Below are 17753 nucleotides of genomic sequence, written 5' to 3' on the forward strand. Positions count from 1 at the left end.
TGCAAACAATCCTTCAGAGATAGATAGGCAAGGAATTTTGTAGTTCAGAGTTTCGCATAAGGAACCATAAAGATACAGAAAAAGAAGAATCAAACCATTCATTTATATATAGATTCTATAGACAAAATAAATGCAATTGTCATAAGACACATAATTATAATGAGCGGCTAAAACAAATTTTATATATCTAGTTGGTAATGTGAAAATCAGCTAAAATTATTTCCATCTTTGAAGTCTCAAGTCTAATGTGTAAAATATCATAGAGCAGCCTGCATATCTCACTCTCTAACTGTAACTCTAAATGTTCTAATTTATATAATCCGTTTCAGCATGCTATGATTTCTAGTGGGGGTTGCTAACATACTGATGAATTATCCTTTTGATAATAAGAAGTGAAATTAAACACCAACTCAAAATTTGTTATTCCCTGTGGAATAACTGAAGAAAATATATTTGTCACCTCTGAAAAGAGCCCCCCCTTACCTGGATTAGAAGGGACATTTGGGCTTGCATTGACCCACAGTACAAAATGTGATGGACAGAACAATCCAAGCCCAAGTTCCACTAGGATGAGAAAGTTTGGATTTAGTGAATCTTGGACTTTCCGGACGCAGAGGGACTGTGTAATTCTTTCACCCTGTGTAATTCTGTGTAATTCTTTCACCCTGGTAGAGCCTGGACTCAGCTGGCATAACTTAAACTGGCATAAATCCAAAAAGGGTGTGTTTGGGGAAGTGGTGGTGGGTAGGACAAGGAGAGACTTGCATCTATTTCAAACTCCGTTTAGCTCAGTCTTGTCATCTAGGACCCAATCCTCAAAATCAAGGCCCACACTCATCTTATATCTTAGCCAAGTAGCTAAGAGGCTCCTGAACAGGGTTTGGAATAAGAATAACTTATACTAACATAGGTTATATTGGTATAAATAATGCCAGCTTGTTATAGCTTGCTTTGCAGAAGTCCAAGCTCTTGTCTAAGAGCCAGAGAAGAAATAAATATGTTTAATACTAGAACTGCTCTGTTTAGGAACTTATGTATGTATTTTGAAGATGTATATACACATCTTCAGTGAAAATCCCTGGCAAGGTGCTATGAAACAAAAGAAAACATGAAAATGCTTCTTTAAAGAGTAAAAAACAAAACAAAACAGCAAGAACACCAGGCAATTTAACATTATATAGTGAAATGCCATGGCAAATAAAGAGGACTTCACTAGAGTTGTGCTGAAAGTTCTGAATAGAACTTTTTTTGCACATTCATTGTGAAGCAAGGAGTAAGCAAAAACTGAGAAAGTGAAAATCCATAGGCTGGCAACATGATGTGGGTTATAGGGTTATGGAATTGTAGAATTGTAGAGTTGGAAGGAACCCTGAGGGCCATCTAATCCACCCCCTGCAATGCAAGAATCTCAGCTAAAGCATCCATGACAGATGACCATTCAACCTCTGCTTAAATACTTCCAAAGAATGAGATTCCACGACCTGCCGAGGGAGACCGTTGCACAGTTGAAAAGCTCTTACTATTGCAAAGTTTTTCTGTATGTTCAGTGGGAGTCTCTCTCTTGTAACTTGAAGCCATTGGTTGAAGTTGAAGTAAAGCTTGCTGCCTGAACACAAATTTTCAAGCAAAAAGAGGCCTAATTTTATCCTTGGACTCATAGGAGCTATCGTATTGTTCACATGTCAGATAAATAATTATCATGTTTACCTCTTTGTGGGCATGTGCTGTATTGTTTTTAGTGATTATAGTTTCAAGTAAAGAAAATGTGTTCATTGTTTGTTGTGTTTTATTGTACCTAATCAAAAAAATGTCACACAGTCAGAGATTTCATTCATACATAGTAAACTCCACACTGCAGACTACAGCTAAATACAAATACATTTCAGTTATTCAAGTTTTCCTTCTTATTAGTTGTTCCTTGTTATTCAATTCGGGCCTGAGCATAATGATGTAACATTTTGGTGCAAAAATGCAACACAGCAAACCAGCACTAGAGGCCAAGATAGAGAAAATCTCCACTGCAACCATGTACTTTCCCTTGGAGCTCAGGTAGGATGGAATAAAAGACAGCCACACACTGCAAAAGACCAACATGCTGAAAGTGATGAACTTGGCTTCATTGAAACTGTCAGGTAACTTCCTGGCAAAGAAAGCCACAGCAAAGCTGACAATGGCCAGAAAGCCGAGGTAGCTCAACACACAGTAAAACATAATTACAGACCCCTCGTTACACTCCAGTACAATTTCCTCAGCAAATGAGTGAATGTTGGTGTCTGGGAATGGGGGAAAGGTTACCAACCAAACAGTACAAATTCCGTTTTGGGCAAGGAAGCATGATAACATAATGGAATTGGTCAGTCTTTTCCCCACCCACTTCCTCATTCGAGATCCTGGCTTGGTGGCCATGAAAACCAGAATCACTGTGGTAGTTTTTGCCAACACACAAGAAACAGCCACCGAGAAGATGATACCGAAAGCAGTTTGTCGGAAGAGACATGTCACCCTCCCAGGTTGGCCAATAAATAGCAAAGCACACAGGAAGCAGAGCAGAAGGGAGATGAGGAGAGTGTAGGTAAGGTCCCGGTTGTTGGCTTTGATGATGGGAGTGTTGTGGTGCCTCACAAACATTCCTAGCACCATAATGGTGATCAAAGATAGGGCAGAAGCCAAACAGGATAGACTGATCCCCAAAGGTTCTTCGAAAGACAAGAAGGTTATAACCTTTGGAATGCATGTATCTTGGTTTTTGTTTGGATAGTCTTCACTGCTACATTCATAGCAGTCATTCAGGTCTGGAAAAAAGGGGTCTTAAGCTTAAAAAGTCATGAACTGCACTAACACATTGATGCTCTGAAGTGTCTGTTCTCAATTGTTTTAGAGTTTTATGGTTTATAGTAGCAAGTTTACAGTGGCTATGAGGACTCAGAAGTGTTCCATATTTGTTGCTTATTTGGGTTGTCTTTGCAAATTCTTTTGTGAAGAAATGGTCCCGGTATATGTAAAATAATTCACATACACTTTTTACAGTATTGTAAAGTATCCCAGAGTTCTGGGCATATGAAACAAAATAAAAATAAAATATTATAGTATAGTATCCAAGAGATCTGTGGCTATATTACAAATAGCCCTATTGCGTGTTCATGGTCCCCCCCCCCCAAAAAAAAGACAAAGTTTGAGATATGAAGAAAGGCCTTATTATTGGTTTTGGGGGTTTTTTAATTGCAGGAAATTTCATATGAATATCATGCCCCCATTGCTTCTCTTAAGGTGCTGTGCTAACAGAATACCTAATTTGCAAGAACATCAGATATCATCCCAATTTAAAGTAGTATCTAGAAAGGGTGGTGGAAAGTCAATTTTATGATTTGTTAAATTTGAATAAATTTGTTGTTAATCTGTTAAAAATTTGGAAAATTAATAGAAATTAATTGGTGAAACAAGTAATGGCCAGACAGGCTCAGAGGAGGAGCCCACCCTCTCACCACCCTCTGTCTGCTTGGGATTGATCCACAGGGGGAGGCTAGTGGAGCAAGGAAGGGCCAGTGGTCAGTTTCAGCAATTGCTCCAGCTGAATGGGATGAGGCAGAGGAGCTCTGCTGTGTCATTAAAGGTAAAGGTAAAGGTACCCCTGCCCGTACGGGCCAGTCTTGACAGACTCTAGGGTTGTGCGCTCATCTCACTCTATAGGCCAGGAGCCAGCGCTGTCCGCTGACACTTCCGGGTCATGTGGCCAGCCTGACAAGCTGCATCTGGCGAGCCAGCGCAGCACAGGGAACACCGTTTACCTTCCCGCTGGTAAGCGGTCCCTATTTATCTACTTGCACCCGAGGGTGCTTTCGAACTGCTAGGTTGGCAGGCGCTGGGACCGAACGACGGGAGCGCACCCCGCCGCGGGGATTCGAACCGCCGACCATGCGATCGGCAAGTCCTAGGCGCTGAGGTTTTACCCACAGTGCCACCCGCGTCCCCCTCTGTGTTATTACTTTCTGTGAATAAAAACTAAGTGCACTTCATACCTCACGTTCTTTCCTGCCCTGTGAATGACATGTGCTTGTCTGACAGCTCCTTGACATATATCAAGAAGCTGTTTTAACATCACATTAAAGCTCAAATACAATGTGAAATGTAACAGTCAGGCAAATATTTTGAAAATGGAATGGTTCAACTATACAAAATATTACCTACCCCTTTGTTCTGAAATCTTTCCTTCTGGACATGGGATGCAATCATAGCAGCAAAATGGCTCCCCCTCCTTCATTTTCTTTCTAAAGCCAGGATTGCAATGCTCAGTGCATAAAGAAAGGGGCTGGACCTGTTTCATACAGGAAATGACAGGATATTAATCTTGAGAGCAATAACATTAGAATCTTATTGATAAGATTTTTATATGATATTGAAGCAGCATGGGAACTACTCTTCTAAGGTTTCATTTTATGCTGCTGTGCTAAACTTGGAAATGCTGGGAGGTTGATGGGGAGAAAAATAGGCATGTTCCAGACCCAACTGCTTTGTGCTTCAAGATGGGTGCCTATTGTAGGATGGGTACTCATCATGAGAACACAGGAATAGTTCTGCCACATCAGACAAAAGGGCCCTCTAGAGCAGCATTGCCTTCTCACACTGGCCACGATGGCTGCTTTCTATCTCTAATGCCTCTGAATGCCAGTTACTGGGAATCCCAAGTGAGGTAGGGCTTTCAATAGTTGATCACTGTGGTAACAGGATGGTGGACTACATGTGCCATTGGCTTGATCCAGCAGGCTCTTTTAAAGGTTTTTTATTATTATTGCTGACCAAATGCCTATGGAAAGCCCAGAAGCAGGACCCGAATGCACCAACACTCTCTACTCATGGACCTCCAGTGATGGTGAATGTTGGAAGATTCAGGACCCTGACTTCCACAGGAGGCAGTGATGGCTACCAACTCAGATGGCTTTGGGAAAGGACAGGACATCAGTGGTCACTCAAAACTGAACTATTTTCCAAACACAAAATTGGATCCTACCTGATTAAACCACTTGTGCCATGTTATCACATCCTCACTGATGCTGAATGCTTTTTCTGGAGGACCCTGGGGATCTATCTTCCCCACCTTCACTCTATGAAAGGTTTGGTTTGGGGAGATAATCCAGTTGATAATATCAAATCCAGCCACCAACTCCCCATTGTGGTCTAAGGAGATCTTATCCCCAGCACTGTTGTTAAAGTGGATACCTTTCAGAAAATGATGCAGCTTGATTCAAACAGAAAAGGGAAAAGCTTAGAATAATTGGTAGTTTCATGGAATCTTTAGCCCTAATTACTTGGATTTTTCTTCAGAAAGGGAGGCAAATTTGTTCCAGTTGGTTCTTGGTTATGTGGACATTTCCAGACATACAGCTGTGCATGTGAAGGTTCCTTTGCTACGAGCAGTAACATTCTTCACACAAAGACTAAGTACAGAGCATTTTAGAAATGAAAGGATTAACACCGTTGATTAACCTAAGTATCCCCCTGTCCCACTCTTGAATTTCACTTACATTATCCTCAGCCTCTCCTCAGTTTCCAGGGTTATAGTCTTTTTGCAGCCCAGCACACTTTTCTGTCCTGTGAGCCCAAATACATTCCATGACAAAGGATTGACTGTGGCTCCAAAGGCCTCAGTTGCAGAGATTCCAAAGAATATTGCACGAAACAGCAGAGTGATCTGTTCTAGTGCATTATTATAAAGACGTATATAAAAAGGCTTACAAGGCAATACAGTGGTACCTCGGGTTAAGAACTTAATTCGTTCCGGAGGTCCATTCTTAACCTGAAACTGTTCTTAACCTGAAGCAAAGTTCTTAACCCGAGGTTCTATTTCTGGGTTAGCAGAGTCTGTAACCTGAAGCGTATGTAACCTGAAGCGTATGTAACCCGAGGTACCACTGTACAATTTTTTTTGCCATTGCAGCTCGGAATGAATGAATGAAACAGCAAGCCTTCATGACTGCTCATGATGAGCTAATAGTATATGCATTATTTATACAAAAACAAAATACAAAAAAACCCACACACAAGCTAGGTTAGCTGGTATAAACAATCCAATTAATCTCTTAATTAATTATGCACACCTTGGGAATTTTTGTTCCAACTACCAACAGTGATATTCAAACTAAGCTGGTTGTGGTCATTGGGGGTCTGGATTCCCAACCTCCCTTCAGGTGTCAAAACTTGTGGATATTTTCAAGATTCCACAGGTTTGCCGGGTCTCTCTCTTTGTGTGTGTGTGTGTGTGTGTGTTATTCGATGCAGTGCTTCTTCTTCATTTAAGAATAAAAGGTGCTACTATTCACCATGATTTTGTTACAGGAAATGCCACACTTTTAACATCTGGAGAGAAAAAGGTTCACCTATGTACCATTGAGTAGCCCCATAAAAAAAGCACTGGTTTTATGTCTAATTTTACAGTTTTAGTACTTTTTCACATTTCCTTTTTTTGTTTTGTTTCTGTTTTGTTTTGTTGGTATACACAGAGAATAATATAAATTCATGGCCATTCCATCCTATAAATGTCAAATCTCAGTTGTGAAATAAAACCTATGGGCATGTTCTCAAATTACTAAAAGAAAATCCCTAGTTGTTATTTATTCTATGGTGAAGTTGCTGGCTCAGCCACAGGAATCTCTATGTTGAAAGGGAAAGCCACTAACATTGCAAGTTTACTGAAAATATTATTGACAAAATGTGGGTGTATTTTTTCTTCGAACGTTCTGTCTATAGGTGGTATTCAACACTGGTCTTACTCATATTAAACCATTGAAGTTAATACACATGCATAACTGAGATTCATTCATTTCAGTGGGGCTGCTCTGAGTAGGACTTCATAACATACTGTGGTCTGCCACCCCAATCTCTGAGTTGTTGAAAGTGATGGCTCTGTAGGTTTCATGGAATATACATTGTGGGTTTACATATCAGTCTTTCTATATGCCAAGTTCAAGATGTAAATATGGATCCTTAGCCATCATCCACATGCAAAGGGATGGTATGAGCAGGTTTAGGGGAGCCCCAAGGTTTGCAGAGGTACCGTACAAAAGAAGACTTTAGCGAAGGAAACTCTGAGTGGGGTTCGAACCCCCAAACATCCAAATGAAGACTGAGAGCATTTACTGTAGCAGCCAAAGAATGCTTACTGTTTGTTAGGGGGGGAAACTGAAAAATAGAACATCAAAGCAGCAGAAATATTAGATGACTGGACCTTTTCTGAACTCGAAGCATGGGTACCCCCAACAAAAATTTAAAATTTGGCTAAAGATTTGCAATGTATTGTGTATTGGTATAATTTGGAATTAATGTGATATGATTGATTTGTTAATTGGAAATTTAATAAAAATTATTTTTTAAAAAAAGAAAAACTGAAAAATAAGGTAGGAGAATGGAAATGTCATAGTAGTTAATAATAATGAAAAATAAATACACAAATAAATATAATACATATGTTCACACACCCCAGTATCTAAGCAAATCCTGAATTGCTTGAACTCACCATATAAAGAATGTAGACCAGTGTTTTGTGTGGGTCCTTTCAGGTAGTAAATGGGCATTGCATATAACTCGTTCATGGAACATTCTATATAGAAATACTTAATTTTACTTCCAAAATAAAACAGAATGTATAAGGGTTTGAGTACATAGAACATACATACACAAATAGGACAATAGTGTACAGTATCTGTAATGAAGAAAACATTTCAAAACCTTTTTACAATTCCAACGTATAGGGAAAGAGGAGAAATATAATTTTGTTTGCATCTTAATAATCAATTCACACTTTTTGAACAAATATGTGAACTGAAATACAATTTTCCTCCCAAATTCACACTTCTCTGAGTTTTGTGATGCTTCATTTGTGAAAAGAACTTGTATTGGGAAAATGTATCTGCTAGTCAAAACTGTTTACGAAAAATAATAACAATGAGGATTTCACAAATATATACCCACATTATCTTAGGAAGGTGGATAATAAAATTTACTTTATGAACTGTTAAGTACATGTTGGTGAAGGCGGAATGAAAAAGGGAAAGACTAGAACTCAGCTGGAATAAAACTCATATTTTCATTTTCGCTGTATATTTCTACTTCAATTTTCAAACATTCCCTCTTCTGTGGTACACAGTGAAGAGGCAGGGCAAATAATGCCCATGCCTTGTTAAATGAGGATGCTCAGCCCCTTACCTGCCACAGCCATTGATTCTGAAGCTTCAGTTCTTCACGGCCTTCCATTGATTTGTGTTTGACTTGGGAAGTAGACATGGCATGCAAAGCTTGGGCCACAACATAAACAGCATTGTAGATGTTGTAGCTGTGGCTGGTCATGCTCATTTCAAAAAAAGGACCAGGAAGATTCTCCAATCTCTCTTCCCCAGTGCAGATATCTCCTTCCATATTGCCAGTAACTTGATTTGTGAATACACAACCAAATGCCTGTTGCCAGAAGTCCATGATAAAACCATCTCCTTTTGAGCTAGAAGGGTTTTTGTTCTCAACAAATTTGTGAAATCCTGGTAGATCACAAGAATGGGCTGTGAAGGAGAGAGCCCCGTGCAGTATTTCTGTATCCCAAGTCCTTTGATAAACAAATGATGTTAGCTCCATCTGGGCTGTCATAATCCACACTTTACCTTTTTGCTTACTTGGCATTTGTTCTTGTTCTGACAGGTATGGCAACCATCTGAAAAAAGGCACAGCATACGATTCACCATAGACCACAACTGCACTGGCTTTGCTATTAATTATATTATCGTGAATTTTTGCCCCCTTGTTAAACAAAGCATTAATTTCTGTGACAAAAGTGAATTTCTGAGTTCTTTCAGTGAAGGCAAAACAGATACCACTCTGGGAGAAAAGTGGAACCACAGTTTGTATAAATCTATCTCCATATTCATCGTTGAAGGTAAGGATCCCAATCCATGTCCACCTGAAATGCAGAAGGAAATAGAGAATCCCCTGATACTGGAGGTCTTCCTTGGGACTCATCTGGTAGAATGAAAGTCCTGGAGTTTTATCATTCATCAGTGGTGCAGATCCATATATGAGCTAAATAGAAATGTGGGGAAGGGAGAAAGTGACAGAAGTGATAACCACTTTAACTTGAAACATGTTGTTATATCAGCAGTTCTTCCAATGGTGCTACAAAAATGCTATGGCTAGAGAGTGGAGGTAGAGCAAGACTTTTGTAATATGGTGCCCTGAGCAAGGACAAAATTTGTTGTTCCCCTAAATATTTCTTATTTTCACAATAATTACTTAATTATTTATTGCTGTTTTGGGCACCCTCAGCTTGATGTGAGGAAACCGCTTACACCAACCTATATTTGTGTCACTGGCAGAAGCAGAGAGAACAGTGTCATGTGTAAGGATTTCCAATAGATTCAAGGTGTAGCAACAACACTGAGGACTTCTGGGCTCGAAAGTCACACTCTTTAGATACTAAATTGTAGGAAATGAGGTATATATATCTTGAAGCAGAGCCAAAAGTTTTCGAGAGATAAGAAGTTCCCTGAATGCTCCCCAAATTGTCATTGCAGTGATTGAAATGAAAAGAAAAAAAAACCTTATTTCTGCCTCAGGAGCAGGCTTCATTTTTAAAATCTCCCATCCAACATTTATGCAAAAAATATGTCCCTCTAGTTATTTGGAATGCATAGATTTGTTTTTCTAAACTACATCATCCAACATAGATAGAGTAAATCCCTATTCTGGACACCAAGAGAGAAATATCCCACCTGTGGAACCTTATAGATATCCAATATTGTTGCCACTTGAAGGGAAGTCTGGGAGTCCAGTCCCCCAATGATGGCTAAAAGGTTTTGCTTGATGTCACAGATGTAGTTGGGGACAAATGTTTCCAGTGTGGATGTGAGTAACATTGTGGCATGATAGGTCCATTTGGCATTGAAATAGCTGTCATAGATGTGGAAGCCTAGAGTGACATTGGGTAGAATCTGAGGATTTTCATTGATCTCCTTCACTGCAAATTGCAAGGCCAGGATGTTCTGGTAATGCTTAGGCACCACACTAGAAAGAGAGTTGCATTCCTTATCAGAAAAGGATGCCACACTTTGTAAATGCTTCACAGCTATGTTCTGCATTGAGTTCCAGTGCTTGTCATTAGGTCAGCTAGGCAGCTGCCTATGGGGCAGGCCTCAAAGGAGCAATTCTGTCTTCACATGAGAGGAATACTGACCATTTAGAAAACAAGTGATAGATTTCCTATAACCAGGGCTTTTTTTCAGCTGAAATTTGCCAGTGGGTGCCATTGCCATTATAAGATAACAAGAGTGGCTGAGTTCCGGCACCTCTTTTTCTAGACAAATGTGTTTGTCTAGCCTGCAACATTAACTAAATGAAATAAATGAACTCTACTCCATGTCTCAGAAATCTCAGAGATAACAGAGCATCAGTTCAGAATTACATTGCAAAGAATAAATTTTTATAGCTTCAAACTAAGTAGCTTGTGCTTTAAAAAAAAACACAAAAACAAACAAACATATTTTAAATGTGAGGGGAGGACAAACTACAGCCCCCAAATTGCCATGACCAAAGAAGGTGGGGATAATTATCACACAATGTCAAAGCTGGAAAGTTGCAAACATTTTGTATACAGATAGATTAAGGCTGTATCCACACTCCCAATTAATCTACAACCATTAACCCCCCCCCCCCACTGCTGGTTTGGGACAAGGTGTACATGTGACATAAGCAGCAATCCATGTCTTTCCTGTATCTACTCTTTCATTTCATCTCATAAAATACAGTGTTTTGATGCATTTCCCCCCAAACCAGCTTTAATCCAAATCAAGAAAAAGAATGATCTAGAAGTGTTTTTAGACAGTAACCTATACACAGCCCAAATCTCCATCAACTTATCTTAGACACAGGATGTGAGGATGGGACTGTGAAAGATTTCTATCTCAGACCTCTTGCCAGTAAGAGTTCAAACTGAGCTAATTGGACCAATCACATTATAACACAACTTTAACACATTTTCATTGAACTGTGAGATCATCCACATCAGTATAAAAGTAGATGTCTGAGAGAAATTCAAAGAACTTTGAAATGGTTGTGAGAATAAAAGGGGATAAGTGTGGAAATCTGTTTCATTTTTTTCAGAAGAGGGTCTATTTTATATACCGTATCATATTCTAGAATACTAAATATCATGTTTGCAGAAGGATAAAAAAAGGAATTAACTATTTCTAAATAATGTGGGCAAATATACATGGGTTATTTTATTACAACATTGATTATGAAAAATGATTGTGAGATACACACACACACGAGGTGCAGGAGGAGAGACGGAGCACAAGGCACACAATGGGACAGAGTAACCATGCAGAAACATTTTTGGCAGATAACTTGACAGAGGAATTAAAAGCTTCAATCCACCTTGGTATTCATTAAGGTTTTTTGAGATGGACCAGCCCATCCAGCCCATCAAAGATTCCCTTACCTTGGTTAAAAAATAATCCGAGTCCCCCTCCCCCCACTTAAAAAAACAACAAGGAGACAACTGTTCTTTTTCCATTCTAATTTGAGGGGTCTAGAAAATGATATGCATTAATTCTTTGCCAAGGACTGAACTCCTATGCAGATGTTGCTACATGTAATGAACCCACTTGCTTGCCATGGTATATAAGGGATTAAAGTATGAGTCAAAGTGGAAAACTGAAATTATTAATTCCTTACTTAAGCTCTTCAGGTAATGCTGGTGGGGGTTCTTGGCTGAAGGCTATTGAGTTGGAGATGATGATGCTGTGAGAAGCGATTCCACCAATGATGAAGTCTCCATTCTGATGATACTGGTGGAGTGGAGGTTGTGGATCAGGGACATTGCATTTAACAATGTGAGTCTTGGATATTACATGAGGAAGTAGCATCAACATCAAGACCAACAATGCCACCATCTTTGTTATAAACATTGCCTTAACACTGAAAACAACTATTTCTAAAGATGGCAGTATCACTGAGAAAAAACATTGGCAATTTAGTCTCCCTATATGTATAAAATACAGAGTGCAAGAAAATGTTTTTTAAAAATAAAAACCCTGATCATGCTGGCAGATCCTTGTCTATTCACATTCGCTAATTCTAGCTGTGATCGCTAGAGATTGCCAGCCTTCTTGAGCACCCTCCATATGTTTTGAATTTCAATTTCCAGCATTCACCACTGGTTGGCTCTATTGCAGTTGTAGTCCAAAACAGTTGGAGGACATCATTTGGGGGAAGATTTGTGTATATTATCTTTTACAGACTATCTCATTAGCTTTGATGGTGTCCACATTCATGGGGGGATAGAGAAATTGGAGAATTAATATACTTATGATAATTAAAGGAAAGATGTTCACCAGCTGAAATCTATCAATTCTCTGAGGAATTGTGAAACTGAATTTGTTTGTCTATCTTAAAAGAAGTTATAATTTTCACTTAGTTAGGTGAAAGTTGGGCATTTGAGCTTACAGTAATGAAAAACAGAGAAACAATGATAGAAATTCATTTTCATGGGACCTTTTCACATCATTCAGAGGAGAGTCAAATTTCTGAATGTTTTCAGGATAGGAAGCCTGACTTTTGTTAACTTTGTGAACTGGTCAATTGATATTGCACACACTTCTTCTGTACTTAAAGGGGGGAAGGAACCTTTGCCAACACACCCAAGAAAGATGGGTAACAGGTTATATTTATTAAAACTAATGAGGTCCCAGCAGTGAGGTGGATTAATGGGAGGATTTCAACTTTCCCAGTTCCCAAGCCAGCTGCCTGCCACATGCTGCATATCATGATAAATCTAGGTTGTTGGTAATCAGCTTTTTCTCTACTATTTAATGTTTCTCATTACAAGAGTTAATCTAAAGCAGTCAAAAAATTTAGTTCTCCACAGTGGTCTTTCGGGTATTGTTTAAATATACTCCAGTCGTTACTCAATATTTGTTTCGCTTGGTCCCTTATCTGTCCTGTCAGTTTATCCATGGAAGCTGGCATAGTTTAGGTTGGTGTAACTTCTACTGGTAGAGGTAATCACTACTCCCAGTTTTGTTCAGCGGTCTGCGGCAGGTGCTACTATTGACATAGCAGATGAGTGTGAGCCCTAGCTTTGAGGTTTTTATGATCAAACAGTATATAAATTCCATGCAATAAATAAATAAATACATTGGATGAGGGCATTATATGTCTGACTTATCCAAAAATGCATTTAACATGAACTTCTATGAATCCAAATGTTTAAAAAGTCTGTGGAATTTATGGAATTCATGAAGAATTTGGAAAAGAGTCTTGAGGAAAGTGAGTTGGCATATATTCATAATGCTGTTTCTTACAGCAACACATGATAATACATTATATAAATGCAACAAACACCACTGTATCATAGGCAATAACCAAAACACAGACAAGTACATTCTTTAAGACTTTCTTCTTATTAGCAGGCCCCTGTCATTCAGCTCAGGCCTCAACAAAATAATGTAACATTTTGGAGAAAAGATACAGCCCAGCAGCCCAGAACTAGAGGTTAAGATAGAAAAGATCTCCACTGCTACCATGTATTTCCCTTTAGTGCTCAAGTAAGTTGGAACAAAAGATAACCAAACACTACAGAAGACCAGCATACTGAAAGTGATAAACTTGGCTTCATTGAAACTGTCAGGTAACTTCCTGGCAAGTAAAGCTACAGTGAAACTAACAATAGCCAGGAAGCCCATGTAGCCAAGAACACAGTAAAACATAGTCACAGAGTTCTCATTACATTCAAGTATAATTTCATCAGACACAGAGTGCATGCCAACATCTGGGAATGGAGGATTGGTTGCCAGCCACACAAGGCAGGTGCCTGCTTGAATGACAGAACAGGAGATGACAATGGAGTAGGCAAGGCTTTTCCCAATCCATTTCTTCACCCTAGATCCTGGCTTAGTGGCCATGAAAGCCAGGACAACTGTGATGGTTTTTGCCAGCACACAAGAAACAGCCACAGAGAAGATGGTGCCAAAAGCAGTTTGCCAGAGGAGACATGTCTTTTTTTTTTTTAAGTTACAAAAGAAAACAAGGTAGCGAAGAGAAAAACAAACCACCTCCAACAATACAAATACAAATTCAAAATAAGGAAAAAAACAAAAATACACCACAAACATTTAAAAAGATTTAAAAACAAATCCATTATTCTCAACTCCTCAACTGTCATTACCTTCTTTCTTTGAGACATGTCACTTTCCAAGGTTTGCCAATGGATGGCAATGCACAAATGAAGCAGAATAGGAGGGCGATGAGGAGAATGTAGGTGAGGTCCCGGTTGTTGGCTTTGACAATAGGGGTGCCACGGTGCTTCATAAAGGTCACTAGGACAAGAGCTGTGATCAAACACAATGAAAGAGACAAACAGGCTAAAGTGAGTCCCAAAGGTTCTTCAAATGTCAGGTAGCTTACATCTCTGTTTTTGTTTGGATAATTTTCATCTGTGCATTCATAACAATCACTCAAATCTGAAAAAAAAATAGTTATTTCCCTTTCAGATAAGTTATACACATCTCACCAAAGATGATAGACAGATGATTGATAGATGACAGATGATGATAGATGATAGATGATAGATGATAGATGATAGATGATAGATATAGAGGCCAATTTTTTTCAAGATAGAAGTTCATAATGAATTTATTATTTATACCTGACAAATACATTTAAAAGAATTGAGGTAGCTTACAGCCAGAAGAATAAATTGTTTGTGTGTGTAAAAAAGATATAGCGAGTAGAAATCATCGTTCTGAGAGCAGGAAGGTTCAATCCTGTGGTGTTCTGCTTCACAAGGGCTCTGAGAAAGCAACATGAGATGGGGAAAACTCTTTGAATGATGTGTAAATGCATTTGCTTTTATGCTTACAAGTATCCCCATCATCAGGAATGTGGCCTTATCAGGGCTCTTCTTCACAAGGAAGCTTATAAACATGTTCCGGCAAATGCACTGACAAGGCTCCTTCATATTTTTCTTTTGATCGCACAGAGGCCAGGAATGGAGGTGTGACCCAGCTCCTGCCCACCTAGCAGTTCGAAAGCACCCTTAAGTGCAAGTAGATAAATAGGTACCGCTTTATAGCGGGAAGGTAAACAGCGTTTCCGTGCGCTGCACTGGTGCTGGCTCGCCAGAGCAGCTTCATCACGCTGGCCACGTGACCCGGAAGTGTCTTCGGACAGCGCTGGCTCCCGGCCTCTTAAGCGAGATGAGCACGCAACCCCAGAGTCGGTCACGACTGGCCCGTACGGGCAGGGGTACCTTTACCTTTATCTCCATATACATGTTTGCCTTTATGTATCCCAGCTGAACACTGAATGATGGCTTTTTGAATATGAGTAGTATAAGGAGGGGCACATGATTCCCCAGAGTAATACGAATTATTTATTCTTCTTCAGGTTCACATCCAGCCCAAACAGAAGAAAACAAAAATAAGTTTGTATGTTGGACCTAATCTTTGTAAAGTCTATTTCTTACCATCCTTATCTGAAATCTTCCCTTCTGGACATGGGATGCAATCATAGCAGCAAAATGGCTCCCCCTCCTTCACTTTCTTGCTGGAACCAGGATGGCAACTCTCAGTACACACAGAAACAGGTTGTGTCTAGTCATAAAAAAAGAAAGAAGACTTTTACTGGGGCTGCAGATCTCCATGGGATTCACTATTCCATGGTTTCATCCTATAATACCAGGGTCAACAAACTTTTTCAGGAGGGGGCTGGTCCCCTGTCCCTCAGACCCTGTGGGGGGCTGGACCCACCACCTCCCGAAAGCACCCCTCTCCCGAAAGGCCCCCCCCGCCTATGTCACTCACGCCCCAGCCGCCAATGCTTCCTCGTCTTCACCAGCTTCGGCATCCTCTGTGTCGGCGGGGCACAGAGCCCATGCCACTTGCCTGGGCAGCGGAGGCAGGCTCCATGCTGCTGCCACTTCCTTCCCGCTCAGCCGCTTCCTCCTACTCAGCCGCCTCAGCGGGAAGGAAGAGATGGCACCCTGATGCCGCTGGCCAGGGCAGCCTCCACGCTGCCACCGATTCCTCCTGCTCGGCCGCCTCAGTGGGAAGGAAGGGGCAGTGCCCAGAGGCATCCATGGCTTTTGATTAGCTGCAGGAGTTTCCTGCAGCCAATCAGAAGCCATGCCGTGTCATGGAAGTCATTCTCCATGTGGAGAGGCTTCTGCCCCTTCTTAGCGCGGGGACTGACCGAGCGGGCGGCAGGGTCCGCAAGGTTCGTGGGCTGGATTAACGAGCCGGGTGGGCCGTATCCGACCTGTGGGCCTTAGTTTGACAACCTCTGTATAATACTGTGCTACTCTTGGGATATACCAGCTGAGGCCCATCATGTATTCAAAATAGATAATCATTTTCAAGTCGTCAGTTGATATATGTTTCCAAATGACACCAATGATGAGGTCTCCATTCTGATAGTACCTGTGAACAGGCTGAGGTGGGTGCTGGACCCTGCACATACGAATGTGAGTTTCAGATGTTATATGGGGAAGCAGTACCAGCAGCAAAACCAATAATGCCATTATGCTAAGCAGAAATGCTCGTTATTCTACTATATTTGTAGGTTCTTCCCTTTTTATCTATGTTTTCTAAGAAACCTGAAATCAAGATCCCTGAATACAAATATCAGTAATCATACTAATGTTCCTGTTTCTAGTGCCTAAACCTTTCTCTGAATGCAAGAAGATATATTTATGACATCCTTCACATACAATATGATTTCATGATTTTAATTTTAACTTCAATGCCTTAGGGCTTGGTTTTTGTTTTTTTTTTACAAGCAGCAGAATTGATTACACTCTTTATGATAATTAATGGGTGAAGTAATTGCCAAGCCAAAGTCAGGGAATTGTGGATTTGAAGAAGAAAATAATTCTTGTGTGTTAGCAGAAGTTTTGAACTTATTTGAACAGAAATAATCATGGTGGGCTTGGACTGGCCTATGGCAAGGAAAGAACTCGGGAAATACAAGTCTTTGGTGTGGGACTAGATAGAAGATTCATGTTTTTTAAACTAGGTTTTGATTGATTTTATAAATGGAAAGATTGAAAATAAGAGTGTTTCAACTCCTTGAATGAGAGGGAGTCCTGGCATTCACAAATGCAAACATATTGCTCACAATTGTGATTTATGGGCATCCTGTAGCAGCAGCACTAAACTAGAGGGCTTAGAAGATGTTCTACAAGTATCTTCTTTAGAGTGGGAGACATGGAAAATGAGCAGAGAGAAAATATCTAAGCCCCTTCTCCAGATGGTTGTCAGTCTCTCCACTCAGACTGTTAGTGTGTGGCTGGTGCAGCTATGTTTCTTAGCACCATTGCAACTGATGCTGGTCACAATAATGAAAGTAGTTTTTGAAAATAATCCACCCATTTAATAGCTTTTAAGTGTTCATGCATAATTAATAAATTAATAAATTAGGGTAAATCAGGCTTCCTCAACCTCGGCCCTCCAGATGTTTTTGGCCTACAACTCCCATGATCCCTAGCTAGCAGGACCAGTGGTCAGGGATGATGGGAATTGTAGTCTCAAAACATCTGGAGGGCCGAGGTTGAGGAAGCCTGGGGTAAATGAAAAGGGCCCACGAGCATTGTTATTGCCTGTTCCAGATAAATACATGGAAAGAGGAATCAAACGTACAGGAAATACTTTATGTAGAGAATGTTGAAATTGTATCAGCTTCTATCACTGAGGTTCATTCATAGGAGAGATTCATTGGACCTA

General features: G+C 40.1%; 1 protein-coding gene across 1 annotated transcript; it reads right to left on the reverse strand.

The window, feature by feature from the left end:
- Window positions 1-1890: 1890 nt before the first annotated feature.
- Window positions 1891-16159, reverse strand: LOC308460862 (vomeronasal type-2 receptor 26-like; the record flags this gene model as incomplete). The annotated part of the gene is made up of 8 exons (XM_080977396.1): window positions 1891-2792; window positions 4186-4312; window positions 5006-5233; window positions 8197-9057; window positions 9747-10038; window positions 11710-11873; window positions 14201-14363; window positions 15837-16159. 8 exons carry the CDS (start codon window positions 16157-16159, stop codon window positions 1891-1893), a joined length of 3060 nt encoding a protein of 1019 aa, XP_080833522.1.
- Between the last annotated feature and the right edge of the window lie 1594 nt (window positions 16160-17753).

This window comes from Podarcis pityusensis (assembly GCF_964106645.2).
Source record: "Podarcis pityusensis genome assembly, chromosome: 13".
In the NCBI taxonomy this organism is placed as follows: domain Eukaryota; kingdom Metazoa; phylum Chordata; class Lepidosauria; order Squamata; family Lacertidae; genus Podarcis; species Podarcis pityusensis.